The sequence below is a fragment of the Varanus komodoensis genome, unplaced genomic scaffold (genome assembly GCF_004798865.1).
Source record: "Varanus komodoensis strain SLA01 unplaced genomic scaffold, ASM479886v1 scaffold76, whole genome shotgun sequence".
Classification (NCBI taxonomy): Eukaryota; Metazoa; Chordata; class Lepidosauria; order Squamata; family Varanidae; genus Varanus; species Varanus komodoensis.
In genome coordinates, this window is record NW_025336429.1 from 2,512,967 (window position 1) to 2,527,598 (window position 14,632).

At 43.5% G+C, this 14,632-nt stretch overlaps 1 protein-coding gene across 8 annotated transcripts in view; it reads right to left on the reverse strand.

Annotated features, from left to right (window-relative positions):
• Nucleotides 1-3,722: 3,722 nt before the first annotated feature.
• LOC123035083 (zinc finger protein 585A-like) overlaps nucleotides 3,723-14,632 on the reverse strand; it is a 28,021-nt gene continuing 17,111 nt past the window's right edge. For 6 of the 8 annotated variants that reach the window (XM_044452929.1, XM_044452932.1, XM_044452931.1 and 3 more), the window contains 4 exons: nucleotides 11,077-13,251; nucleotides 9,254-9,360; nucleotides 6,635-6,713; nucleotides 3,723-4,649 (listed from right to left, as the gene is read on the reverse strand). In XM_044452929.1, the coding sequence (XP_044308864.1) occupies nucleotides 6,669-6,713; nucleotides 9,254-9,360; nucleotides 11,077-13,251 (2,327 nt within the window). In that variant the 3' untranslated portion in view covers nucleotides 3,723-4,649; nucleotides 6,635-6,668. The remainder of the gene's footprint in view (nucleotides 4,650-6,634; nucleotides 6,714-9,253; nucleotides 9,361-11,076; nucleotides 13,252-14,632) is intronic. The other 2 variants (XM_044452934.1, XM_044452930.1) reach the window with 1 other exon arrangement.

Sequence of the window (14,632 nt, forward strand, 5' to 3'; positions counted from 1 at the left end):
AGCCAACTGGGCAACTTTGGGCCAGTCACAGTCTCTCAGCCCAACCTACCTCACAGGGTTGTTGTTGTGGGGATAAGATGGAGGAGGAGAGATAATGTAAGCTGCCTTGAGCCCTTTGTAGGAAAAAGGCAGGATATAAATAAAAAAAAAAATGCTCTTCAGCACGTGCAGTTGGCGTGTTGCACTTGCTGACAGCCCACCTTTCCGACGAGCAGAAGGCAGCGCGATCACGAGGGCGCTTTCGCCGCAGCCCTCTGGGGGCTCCCAGGCGAAGGCCAACCCCGGCGGCGCCCGAGGTCCCGCCCCGGCCAAGGCAGCCGTCAACGGCGAGCGCCGCAGCTGCGCGGAGCCGGCCTGGGCCGGGCCGAGGGCCCGTCTCGGAGAGCGGCCCGGCGCAGCAGGCGCCTCCGGGCGGCGGGGCAGGAGGGCGATCGCGCCGCGGCTCGGCTGCCCCGGCCCGGCGGGCGCCGCACCAGCCTGCCCCTTGGCCCCTGTGGCCCCGAGGCCTCCTGCACTCACCGGGCCGCCCCGGGGAGCGAGCGCGGGCGGCGCGGGGGCCTGCGGGCCGGTGAGGGACCGCCGGCGCGGGGAAGGCAGGAAGTGCCTGGGGCAGAGAGGGGCGTGCCGCCGCGCGCTTCCGGCAGGGCCCGTCTAGGAACGGCCGCTCGGTAGGATTAACCCCCGCGTGGGACGCGAAGAACCGACGGGCGCCTCGCGCCGGCTGCTGCGCCGAGCGACACGGAAAGGCGCGGGCGCGCTCGCGTGTCATTCATTCGTTCATTTATTTCCTGTGCCGGGGAATCGCGAGACGGTTTACAAAATGTGAAAACCTCAAAAAATAAAAACCGCCAGTACTCGAATGAAAAATACACTAATTGGAATGTTATCTAACAAACACGTCTTATGTGTGTAACTGCTGCTATATATAATGCAGTTAAAGAATTAACTGCAGCTAATATTTATTTACTTACTTATTTAACTCCAGCTTTTATATGCTAATGCGTAAGAGCTGTACACAGAGAGAGAGAGCCGGTGTGGTGTGGTAGTTCTGGTGTTGGATTGGGAACCCGCGAGATTTATTTAATTTAATTTTATTTATTTAAGACATTTCTATGCCGCCCCATTCGCCATTCGCCGAAGCCTCGGGGCGGCTCACAACATAAAATTAAAATATAATACATCCAAATATAAAATAAGTCGCCCTGGCCAGATAAAATAAGCAAATAATATCTGGGTCTCTGCTTGGCCACGGAGCCCACTGGGTGACTTCGGGTCAGTCACAGACTCCCAGCCTAGCCTACCTCACAGGGTTGTTGTGAGGGGGGAAATGGAGCGGGGGAGGACTGTGTGAGCTGCGTGGGATTCTTCACAAGAGGTGGGATATAAAGGCAATGTGATTTTATATATATGCACCTATACATTTAAATGTATATGGATATATATTTGAGGTGCAGTTGACTCTGGCTATTTGCAAATCTTGCATTCAAATAGCTACCTCGCTTCCCCACCCACGTCCCACCAAACTGGTGGTGGCTGGCAGTTTACCAGTGAATATCCCCAGCCTTGCTTGCTTAAGCCGATTTCCTCTCCCATGGGATTCTTCCACCACGGGCTCCTACGATATATCTTACCTGTCCCTTTATCTCAAAAGCAAACGCTGGGAGAGGAGGATAATAAAAGTGAATGGACAGGGATCGTCCGTGGGTAAACTGGCTGCCAGTTTGGGTAGGGTGGGAAAATGTAGTATATACTTGTACTATTCAGAGTTTGGAGTCGAATGAATACAGCATTGGAATAGGCAGGGATGTCCACAAACTAGATTGAGATCTTCTGGTCACTCTCTGGACAACTTGGAGTAGATCCCAACTCCCAGTTTAATAATAGCCACAACACAATGATGAGTTTGCATGATTTGTACCCAAATGTGAGTGCCAATTTTGGAGGGAAAGGCAGGGTAGAAACCAGATAACGATGGCTAGTTATTGAATTGTGGGTTGCTGTTAGTGCACACACTGTACTTTGATTTAATTCCGAGTTGTTAACCGTTAAGTTTACAACCCAGCCACAAACCATGGGTTGTCTTCTTGCATTGTATATGTTTAATAACCATAGTTAAGCCATAGTGCAAGATTTGCATGGAATTACAACTCACTATTCAACAGCCAATACTAAGTCTTTATTCTGGATTGCTAATCCATATTGTTATCCTATTTTTAATATGTTGTTATTGGTTTTTGTTTTATCTTGTAACTGTGAGCTGCCTAGAGGTGCTATGGCACAATTGGGCACCATACAAATGTTTTAGAGAAATGAATATTATGAACCAAGCCACTGACTGCATTCATGTGACACAACAACCCACCTTGCCTTGTAAGGTGTGGTGAGTGTGTCATGCAAGCCTGCAATGGGTTTATCAGGATGGCATAAATCGATGCTCTAAGCCACTATGCCATCCACGGCTTGTAAATTTGTACTTCTAAACATTACTGTGGGGCTGGTTAGCCACCCTGGACAAGGATGGCTAAATTAGGATCATAAAAGTTGACTTGAGAAGCAGCTTTAGCAATCTCAAAAAATAAAAGAAAAAGGAAGTAAAAATCAAGCCACAGTGAACTGCAAATTAAACTTATTAATTTCACTTAAAATCTTGAGTCTGTGGACTCTTGAGACTGGCAAAGATCCACATTCAGATTCAGATTAGACTGCTTTAAAGCCTGTAATCGGATATTTTGAGTTATCTATACCTGGTGTTGGGAACCCGAGACAGGATTAGGATACTGTGTGTCTGCTGTCCATTCTGCTGCTCAACAAAATTTCCTACCTAAGAGAACAGGGATGGGTCCTAACATCGTATGACAGACTCCAGAATGCATGGATTTTTAATTTCCATACTGAAGCCAAACAACCGAGTTCTGCTCAGGTCAGCCTTGAGCCTGCTGAAAACTGTATGTGGCCCACCACCTCTGGCAGGACTGAATCTTGTTTGCTGTATGGGTCAAGGGGAAATTATCTGTTGGAGGGTTTCTTCCTGTTGGTTTAGCCGAGACCCTGGTCTCGAACAAAAAGGAATGGGATGGGGTACTGATAATGCATCCTCAACTCATTTGTGTTAGCCACTTGGTATAGTGAAGGACCTGGGAGTGATTAAAGGCTAGTCATGATTAGTACACAAACAGTGGAAGACTTGTCTCTTCCCATTGATACTCAACATGGCTACTGAACATGCTAAGCTTTCACTTTATTTATTTATTTAAACAATTTCAATGCCGCCCCATTCGCAAAAAGCCTCGGGGCGGCTTACAACATAAAGTTGTAAGCCCTCAGGGCAGTTTACAACACTTGGGTGGAGACTTATTGTAGGCAGTGGAATACCTCCTAGTTTAGCAGTAGCCCCTTTATGTTGGCACTCAACACTTGGGTTTACTTCTAGAGGGAGCAGCGCTAAACATTTTGTTCCCACTCCTTCATTGCTTCCTGAAAGCACTGTGCCCAAAAACTACATTTTGACCTTTCCTTTGATAACAAACCCACAGATGGATCTTATACATCAATTAATACTATCTTCTCTAATTCCAGATTACGAAAGGGGAGTTTAGCAGAGATGTGAACACTCCCCCTTAACTCTCCAGAGGGAACAATACCCCACTGTGGTATGAGAGTGGGGAGACCAAACAAAAAGGACACAGAAGGATACAAAGAAAGAATACAGAATGAGCCGGTGCGCAGGTAACATAAATTTATTTACTCAGCAATCCAAAATAATCTCTTACCAATATACAAAAATAATTAAAAGCATTTGGAGTGGCATCCAGCTTAAAGGAACATGACTACAGAGCATATTTTCTGAAATGTTGGTCAAATCACAGCTGGGAAGTTCTCTACCACATATGAGGCTACATTCAATCCAGAAAGAACCAAGGGTGTCGCTGCATATAAACTGATCAGATGGTTTCCAGTTAAACTATAAAGGTAGGGATAAAGCAGAGAATTATCTTGGTACATTTGTGCAGTCAGGGCAAACAGGTTTTTTGCGAGTCCTCCTGCCACATAAAATCCAGCAGGTTGTCATAAGATCCAGAGCCTTCTTCGTGGTGGCATCCCAGTTGTGGAACTCTTGACACAAGGAGCTTCATCTGGCATCCTCCTGCTGGCTTTCAGAATTCTGGAATCTTGTATGTATATATTATATTTATTATATTGCCTTTCTAAGGTGCTCAAGATACTGCTCCGCTCTCCCAATATTATATTCTCATGGCCATTATATCCTTCATAATGAGATAGGTTAAGGCTGAGACACTGCAATGGACAATCAACAGCCAAAAACTCTTTTGTAGTTGTTTTCAGAAGAAGTATTTTTCTTTTACAGTCTAGCCTGAAATAATCTCTATCAGCCCCCCACAACCAGTTTCCCTTCCAGGTGTTCCTGAGGGCACCGTGCTGAGAAAGGTTGAACTACACTGCAATATATTGTGTTTCCTAAAGATATTATTGCATTTTACAAAAGAAAAATTGTAGTTAACTATAAAACACAGAGGGTGTTTTGCCATAGAGCAGTACAACAAAAATATAACACACAGAATGACTAAAGACGAATATTCTGGTGAACTTCTATTTTTGGGTTGACAGATAGACAATCTGAATCATGGCACCTGTAAATAGATTGAACAAGGTAATCACATCATCTTTATCTTGTTCTTCATCCAACAAGCTTAGAGTAGCATCCATGGTCTTTGCTCTTCCCCCCGTTTTATCCTCACAACCCCCTTTGTAGGTAGACCAGACCAAGAAAATATTTTAGGCCCATGAGAGTTTTTAATAGCTGAATGAGGATTTGAACCCAAATGGGGATTTAAACCTAAGTGTGGCTCATGGGCATCTGAAGAATCATGAGCAGAAGGAGCAGATTTGACCCCAAGTCCTAAGAGACTGCAGCCCTGCTCTAGGCACTAAAGAAAAAAAATGCAGAAGAAGTAAAACTGAAGATGGTATAGGGCATGAGGAAAGAGCCCCGGACTGTGAAATAAAGGGTACCTTCTGCAGACATACAGAGCACTCTTGGCATATCAACCCTATATATTTTATATTTATATAGAGTCCCTATATATTTTTTAATTTGATAGATGTATTAAATGCCCAGTGGAACTTACAGGTGCATATGCACAGGAGTATAGCCTATTATATTAGATCAGGAGTGAGAAACGTGTAGCATTCCAAGTTTACTTGCTCAACAACTCTCATCATTTCCAGCCAACATGGCCAATGATGATTTATTTATTTATTTTTATTTATTTATTTAAAACATTTCTATGCCACCCCATCGCAACAAAGCCTCGGGGTGGCTCACAACACATAAATAAATACAGAAGTAATAAAATAAATAAGTGTAATCCAGCCTCTGGGAGCTGCACAGCTTCCCCAACCCCGTGTTATTCAGGAGACAACCACAGGCATGTTTAGACAGGAACAAATCCTACGGATTCCCGCACACCCCAGTCCTTGGGCACAAGCCTGTGTTGCCCACCTGTGATGCACATAACTCTTTGAAAACAGAGGCTGACAGGCATCTGCGGCAAAGGCCGTGGAATGTGGCTGCCCCATGCTTCAGAGGGAGACACTTCCCGTTTAGATGGACGCTGCTGAGGGGGGCTGGCTGGGGTGCCATCTGGATTTGGGGTCAGCCATCAACCCGTCCTCCTCTCCCTGCTGCCCCTCTCTGTGGTCAGTTGCTGACCTCAAGAGGAACAGCCAGCACGGCTCTGTCTATGAGCAGGGTGGGGTGTGGCCTCCATGTTCAGAGTCTCAGCTCCGACACCACAGGACCTTGAAGCTGGGACCCTGAACAATCTGATGGCTTCCCCCAGGCAAAGTCAGAAGGCTGCAGAATTGCACCCTTAAAGGTATTTCTGAGCTGCCTTTCCAGATCACTGCCTTCCTAAAGTATTGTAAAATATTCCTATTGTAAAATATGCAATATAAAAACAACTATTCGATACCACAGATATAAAGTTGCCTTAAATAGAAATGACAATTTTAAATAAGCCGGTTAGAATACCATTTCAAAATACCTATCAGTCTTAAATACTACAAAAACCTTCAATTAAAAGCTAGTGTTTTGTAACACGCTCTTAAAACAGCCACAAAAGGAGCCAGTGGTACCTCTCAGGGACTTCTTGGTAGAACACTCTCTAATCAATGGTTTTCTCCAAGCGTGATTAACTCTGGATTCAACTGGTTGTTTTTAAAGGATTCACAAACTTGGCAGCATGCAACCTTTTAGAAGAGGTATCCCATCCGTGCTTTGGGGAGGAATTAGAATGCCTCTTAAAATGGTGCTTGCCATTTGGAATTGTATAAGTACATTTTCAGAAATAATTTAAAAACAATTTCTGATTAGGACTATCCTTTTAAACTGATTTAAGTTTTTTAAATTGACTAACCTAACTGAATTGACACTGAAGCTCTAATAGATATGCTCTGAAATGGACAAGCTAGGAAGATATTTAGGGATTCCACTCACCAGGGACCACCTCTAAAAAGATAACCCACATTACCTCTATAAAAGGGGGAAAAAACAATTATGGTGAAAGTGACCGTGCTCACTGCTCCAGAGAAGCAGTCAAGCCCATCATCTTACCTAACCATTGCTCCTTGAAGCAAGCGATCCAGGTCTATGCAGTTGTTTGCACAAAAAATAAATCTCCGTCCACGTTTATCTGGCATGATGAGAATCAGAACAAGGAAGTCAGCTATATATTCGTCAGCAAACATAAGGCAGCTTAGCAAGTGTTTGGGCCACATTCGGCCAACCAAGGGAGAGGCAGGCTGTCTCCACTTCGAAGCGCAAGTGGGAGGAAGAGGAGCAGCACTGCACCAATGGGGCCTGGACCTTCATGCTGCACAACGGACCGATGTGTGGGCGCCAGGCGTTCGAGGTTGGTGGGCACACACAGGATGGAAAGAGGGCTCCATTATAGGTAATAATGTGGATTGTTGGTCTTTAAGTTTTTAGGATAGATAATAATAAGATAAGGGGTTAGATAATACTATGATACGGAAGTATGGCTAATATAAGGCTGTATTCCGGCGTATATGTGAGTATATTTTATGTTATTCTTGTTACTGGTGTTAGCAGGTCTGGTTTGTGCTGTAATGAGAGGATTGTTAAACATTAAATTAAATTAAATTAAAAAAAGAAAGAAAGTGACCCTGAGTGCCCTTTGATTCTACAGACCGAATGAAAAGAGATGGCGGGCATTCCTACAAGATTTGAAATGGCCCAGTTTGTAGGGTGTTCTTATCACCGAAACATCCGACAAACTACAGTTAGAAAAGCAATCTGGAAACATAAACCAGATGTCTTGTCAATAGGGATTCCTTCCACAGGCCTTTCAAGGAGCTCAGCATTTTGCTCCCACATTACTGATGTTCCATTCGGCGACATCTGTGAGGCGTTCAGCAGACAGTGAGGAACAAACTTTCCCCGATTCACTTCAACCAAATGGTTATGTGAATAAACGCTGAGTGTGGCAACCATTTTGACCAAAGAAGTGCAGCTCTGAAAGCCCAGTTGCTTCAGAGCAGGTGGAACGGGAACTTAGGGAGGCTCTGCCAGTGGTACATCTACTGGCACACCCTGTCCTCTCAAGCAAGTGGGAGGAATTATCCCCTGCCTGGGATGATGTGGGAACCAGGAAGAATGAGTAATTTCCTAGCCCAAGAGGAGCAGACAGACTAGCAAGGTAAATGTTTATTTTGGAGAAAACTGCCTAGGTCAAAAGGAGGAGAACTAGAAATCAATCCAACTCAAAAGCCAGTATGTACAGCAAACTAGAAAATCTACCTTTCTGCATTCAGGTGTGGTAGATGGGCAAGAGATATGAATACCCAGCAAGATGATGTGAACTAATTTAATGCATGGAAGTTGAAATTTAACATCCAACTCAGCGGTCTTTCCAGAGTCCAGCACAGTCATGTTAGAGTCAGTGCAGCATAGGGCCGCAAGGTTGGTGGCCAGTTTGCAGGGGATGGGGTATGAGGTGAGACTGAGGGAACTGGGTCTCTTCAGCCTGGAGAAGAGGAGACTCAGAGGGGGTATGTTGACGACATACAGGTATGTGAGGGGATGTCACACGGAGGTGGGCAGAGACCTGTTCTCCCCTGCAGAGAAAGGCAGGACGCGCTCCAACGGAGCAAAGCTCAGGGAACCCAGGTTCCATTTGGATGCCAGGAAGCACTTCCTGCCCGTTAGGACCCCCAGGGCGTGGAATGGGCTCCCACAGGAGGTGACTGAGGCCCCATCAGTGCGGGTGTTCAAAGATAGGCTGGATGTGCACATGGTGGGCATGTCATGAGCAGAGCCGGCTGGAGCCGGGGGTCAGACTAGATGGCCCGGGAGACCCCTTCTGACTCGCTCTGTTGCTATGTTTCTATAATCCATAACCTGATAGAATAACTGGGCCACCATCAAAAGTCATTGATTATTTTTATTGTGATTATCTAAAAACTACTTTAAAAGCCTCTTCTATCCTGGTGCCTCCCCATATGTATTGGACAGCAGATCACAGAAGGGAGTTCCAAAGACTTGTCCCAATCTGCAAATTAGCATTCCCACTGGTTTCTGGAGAAGTTTAAGTTCTTCTTTAAGAATTTCAAGGCCCCTGTTGCTCCAGCAAAAACCACCACTTGCCTGACACAAACAGCAGCCACTCAGTAACCCAGCTGAGTGCTGCATGCAGTGCTTGCACAAAGTCACGATTTTTAAAAGGCCGTGCAGGAGGAGGCACCAGATATTTAGGTTAGGTTCCACTAGAGAAATGTACAATGTGAACATATTGGACCCTGAAGAGGCTGCTAGGCGGAACATTAAATTTTAATTCCTATGGATTAAAATATGAGATTTCACACATCTGGCCAGAGTGGGCTAGTTCTCATCATGGCATGAGATACTTGCCCATCCATCTCATCTGTGTGCAAACAGTTGATTTTCCTTTTCTTCTTCTTTTTTTTTTGGTAAATTCCAGAAATACAATACTGCCCCATGGCTTCAAATCAAGCAGCTATTTCCCTCCTTGCTCCCTCAGTGTTGTTTCCCATCCCACCTGGATGAACAGGTCTGCAGCATTCCTGTGATGCTTTGCTTGCTCTAACAAAGGTGTCGTCTGACTGGAGATGTTGCAGTTGCTATTACCGGTTGACACAGCATGCTTTGTTCCATGCAACATTTCTCTAAAAGAATAAAACACTTCTTCCTTACCACGGCCGTGCTTATTGTTTCCAGAGAAAGCTCTGTAGTTTCGGTAGCTTCAGCGACCACTTCTGAAATGGGCAAAATGATTTGATTTGCTTCAAGCGATATAAAATCTAGAGAGAAAAATAAAATAGCCACAGATCAGCAATTTGTAAACTCCAGTGTGATTTTGCCTGGTCTAGCAGACCAAGATGAAAGCAGTTACTTTTGAGGCAGATATTTAAGTGAAATAGGATTTATCAGGTTTCTCACCACACCCCTCCAGTCCCCCAAGTTATGTTCTATCTCACGGGATACTTTTTTAGCACCCTCAGCTTGTCTTTTTTCCCCTTCTGGGGGAATTTGGGCATACTTCAAAATGAAATGCTGGGTTGCAACCATGTCCCATCATCCTTCTAAGAAAGTACTAAGAACATCTCTGGACGTATTGGAAATAATGGATTGTAATATGCCAGCTACCCAGTTATGTTGTTATACATTGAACAATACAATAAATATTAGTAAACATAAAATAAAAATCAGAAGTGACCTGTCAGGCACTAAAAGAGGCTGTGTTAACATATGAATGCCATGCTGCAGTCCCTGCTTGTCTAACTTCAGTCCTTCCACATTTTTATTGATTGGATATTTCACGTTTATCCTGCCCTTCCTTCAAGGGGCTCAAGGTAGTTTCCATTCTTCATCTTTTATTGTTACAAGAACTTTGTGGAGTAATTTAAACTGAGAGACAGCAAGTAGGCCAAGGTTGCCTGCTGAAATCCATGGCTGTATAAGAATTTGAACCTGCATCTTTTAAGTCCTTGTCCAACAATGGAACCACATTTTACTTTACGTTGATTACTGTCTGTTTCCTGTTTGTTGTTTTAAATATGCTATCTTATTTGATACTTTGGGAAGTTGTTAAAAATGAGAAGAGTGAGTTATAATTGTTTAAATGATGGGGAGGGGCAGGGGAGAAATAAATGTAAACAACGTAGGATTATTTTAGAAGGTTGCAAGCCCCAGTTAGTTAGTTAGTTAATTTGGTATCTGACTCAATGGATAGTATTAAAGATATAGTGATATTTTAGAGGCTGTATAAGTATGATCTCATTTTGGAATATGATTGCTTCTTATATTGAATCTCCTTGCATGTGGCAGAAGGATTTCAGGGGACTCTATGGGAAAACAGACTCAGCAACACTCATACCTAGAAATGCTTATGAAATATTACTTTAGTAGCTTTTAAATACTGTAATATATTTTTTGGAAAATAACTGTATTTGTATCAATAGAATAAAGTTATGAATTCAAAAATTCCTAGATTATAATTACTGTTAGTATGAAACTTAAATGGCTACCCATTTGATTAGGGTGTAGAAGAGCTTTCAATCCAAAAACCAAATTCCATTTTGGAGAAGCTGTCTAAGGCCATATTTCAGTGCTGGGCAGAACCAAAGGCAAAAAGGCCAGGGACAAATAAACAAAAAATCAGTGTATTTTAACTTAACATTTTAGCTTACTGTCAAGCATTAAGGTTTAAGGAGAAATGTTTCAACCTTTCTGGATGGGGAACAAACTGCACAAAAGTCAGAAAGCCACCAAACAATGGCTGGTTGGAGGAAAGGGGGGGTGTTCAGTGGAGGGCATCTTGCCCTTCTAGGGAACCTCAGAAAGCAGATTTGGACCCTCGGAGGGACAGATTTGGTCTCCCAATCTCTGCACTACAAAATGTACCCTTGGTTTCAAAGGACTTCTTTTTTACAGAGTTAACACGCTGCTAAAGACTCCAGGAAATCTGGAAAGAGAAATCATAACTTGTTTCCTCATCTGCTCATGCAATGTCTCACCTGTGTGGCTCTTCTCGTGCCTTCGAAGCTGCGAACATCTAATAAATCTTTTCCCACATTGAGAGCATTCATAGGGTTTCTCTCCTGTGTGCGTTCTCTGGTGGATGAGGAGGGACACTTTCAGCTTGAAGGTTTTCCCACAGTCTGGGCAGGAGAAGGGGTTTTCTTTGCTGTGGGTTGCCTTGTGGGCCTCCAGGGAGGCTTTCTGATTGAAACTTTTTCCACACTCTGGGCACGTGAACGGTTTTTCCCCAGTGTGGATCCTCTGGTGTCTCGCCAGGTTGCTTTTATTATGGAAGCTTTTGCCGCATTCCGTACATAATGACGGCTTCTCTCCCGTGTGGACTCTCTGGTGTGTATTAAGGGAGGACTGTTGGCTGAAGCTTTTCCCACACTCTGTGCACTGGTATGGCTTCTCTCCCGTGTGGGTCCTCTGGTGCATAATGAGGTGACACTTTGAGTGGAAGCTCTTGCCACAGTCCGGGCACAGATGACATTTCTCTTTCACAGAGGTCTTTGCATCTGGAGTAAGGGGTTCTCCCCCATTAATGCTTTTCTTGGAGGGGCTAAGTGCTTTCTCTCCCCTGTGTGCTCGAACATGCAAAAGGAAGCCTCGTTTCCGTTTGAATTTTTTACCACACTCAGGGCAGATGTAAGGTTTCTCTTTGCTATGAGTTGGCTCATGTTCAATAAGACACACTTTTTGAATGAAACTTTTCCCACATGTGGCACAGGTATACGGTTTCTCTCCTGTGTGGATTTTTGTGTGTCGGATCAAGTTGCCCTTATTAGAGAATCTCCTTCCACACACTGTACATAAATATCTCCTCTCCCCTGTGTGGACTGTTCTGTGTTTACTGAGAGCTTGTTTTTTAATAAAGCTTTTCCCACACTCAAGGCACTGAAAGGGTCTTTCCCCAGTGTGGATTCGCTTGTGAACAATAAGAGATACCCGGCTCATGAAGCTTTTCCCACATTCAAGGCATTTATATGGTTTCTCTCCTGTGTGGGCTCTTTCGTGCAAAATAAAACTCCTTCTCCAACGGAAACTTTTGCCACAGATGGAGCACTGATAGGTCCTGTCTCCTGTCCGGATTGTCTCATGCGTGTTCTTTTTGTGTTTGGTCAGGTTGTTTCTATACCTGAAGCTTTTCCCACATTCGGGGCACTGGTATGGTCTCTCTCCTGTGTGGATTCTCTCATGTAAAACAAGGCGATGTTTCCAGTAGAAGCTTTTGTCACAGTGCGAGCACTTGTGTGGTTTCTCTCCCCTGTGGCGTTTCTCATGTCCAGTTAAGGCACATTTGGTTTTGAAGCGCTTGCCACAGTCGGGACACAGGTACGGTTTCTCTCCTGCATGGGTGTTTTTGTGGACAACAAGGGCAGCTTTCCCGTTGTAGCGCTTTCCACAGTCCGAGCATTCATAGGGTCTCTCATCGGTGTGCATCCTCTCATGCTCGATGAGAGAATATTTAAAAATGAAGGTTTTGCTGCAGTGTGCACATGCATGAGGCCTCTCTCTCGTGTGAGCCCTCACCCTGTGGGCATTAAGGTATTTTTCAAGGGTAAAGCTCTGGTCACAATCTGCACATTTGTATAGTTTCTCAGCCGTATGGATCCTCTTGTGTATCCGTAGTAACGATTTCTGATTGAAACTTTTCTCACACACCGGGCATGAATAGGTCTCTCCAGCATGGATTTTCTGATGCACAGCCAGGGATGTTTTCCATGGGTATGTTTTTCCACACTCGAGGCATTCATATGGTTTTTCTCCTGTGTGGGTCCTCTGGTGGGTAATGAGTGATGCTTCCTGACCAAAGGCCTTGCCACAGTCGGAGCACTGGTAGGGTTTGTCTCCTGTATGTGACCTCTCATGAGCAAGAAGACGGGCTTTCTTATTGAACCTTTTTTCACACATGGAACATCCGTATCGGTTGTCTCCTGGATGAGATCTTCTGTGTTCTAGGAGGAGTGATTTATTACTGAAGCTTTGCTCACATTTGGAGCATCCATATGGCTTCTCCCCATCATTAGACTTCTCCGATTCAGTCAGGTTCAGACCCTGAGAACAATTCCCTTCAGCTCCTTTTAGGGATACTCCATCAACACCTGTTTGCTCTGGTTTTTCCACCGGACAGCTATTGTCATCATTGGCCTGTACTTGGTTGATACCTGCTTGATTAAACACAGAATTATTAGTAGGGCTGGATGTAGTAAAAAGCTCAAAAATAAAACAAAACATGAAATCTGGTGCCAAAATACTTAAAATTCTTCACACAAAAAAAACTTTAGGAAAAGGTTTGCCAGCCATGTACTTGTTTCTAGCAAGTTTCTTATTAATTTAATCATTCAGTCACAGATATAGATTTAAATATGTAACTCTTTTTTTTAGATTTTATTATTATTTTCTACAAACAAACAAACAAACCAACAAAAAAAAAGAAACTAAAAAAAAATCAATCATCAGAACCATCAGACCTGATGGGTCAGCCCCCCATTTTTTTAAATAGCAATCCGTAAATATATTCATATCCACGCATAGTCCCATTTCTCTAGCCAATGATAAAAAGAGTTCCAAGTTTGATAGAATTATGTACAGTACACTCTCGACTATCTGGCTTGTGACTATCCGGCCTCTGTACTATCCGGCCTAGTTAAAAAATAACTATCAATGAACAGTAAAATAAGTTTAAATAATTTTTGTAAGAATTAAGCCCACATTTTATGTTAATATTTTGTTTATTTTAAAAGTGTATGTATTCATACTGTACAGTGTACATGATTTTATGTTTCCTGCAATTAAGTTAGACATTATAAAATTTATCTTAAAATGTGTACAATATTTTTATCCTTGGACTTCCTTTTTCTGTTAATAAATGTTTAAAACATACAGTACATAACTAACATTTATAAAGTACTGGCCTGTACTAAAAGGTCAGAAAATATGAATAAGAGCAGGTTTTGGTATAAAAAGGGTGTTTTTAATGGTATGGGTGGGGTAGGAAGTGAGCATTTATAGAACTCCGGCCTATCCGGCCTGCCCTTCCTCCACATTAGGCCGGATAGTTGGGAGTCTACTGTATCCTCTTTCTCCTTCAGAGACAAAGTCAATCTGTCCATTTCAGCGCAATCCAGAATCTTTCTCAAAATCAGTTCATCAGTGGGTGGTTTAAATATGTAACTCTTGATTCAGTGTGGGGATTCTAAGAGTAGCCTGTTTAATGAAGACAAGAAAATTTGCCTGGAAAGCTGGGCTTCCAGAATGGAAATGCACACAGAAAACCATGGTTCTTTATACTTCTCATGGATTCTTATGGGTACACCATTGGCAGAAGGTAAGTTCTCTTCATCAAACAGGCTGCCCAAAATTCTCCACAGTACATTGGAAGTGAATAAAAAACAGATAAATTAATAAGGGATTTCTAGATACTGCTCGAGGTTTAATAATTTTAGGCACTTTATAAATGATCATTCAACATAATCCAGTCTAAAGGGCTTAATCCTAGGCAGGACATGCTGGGAATTATAGGCCTTTTCTCTGCCTAAACTGACATAA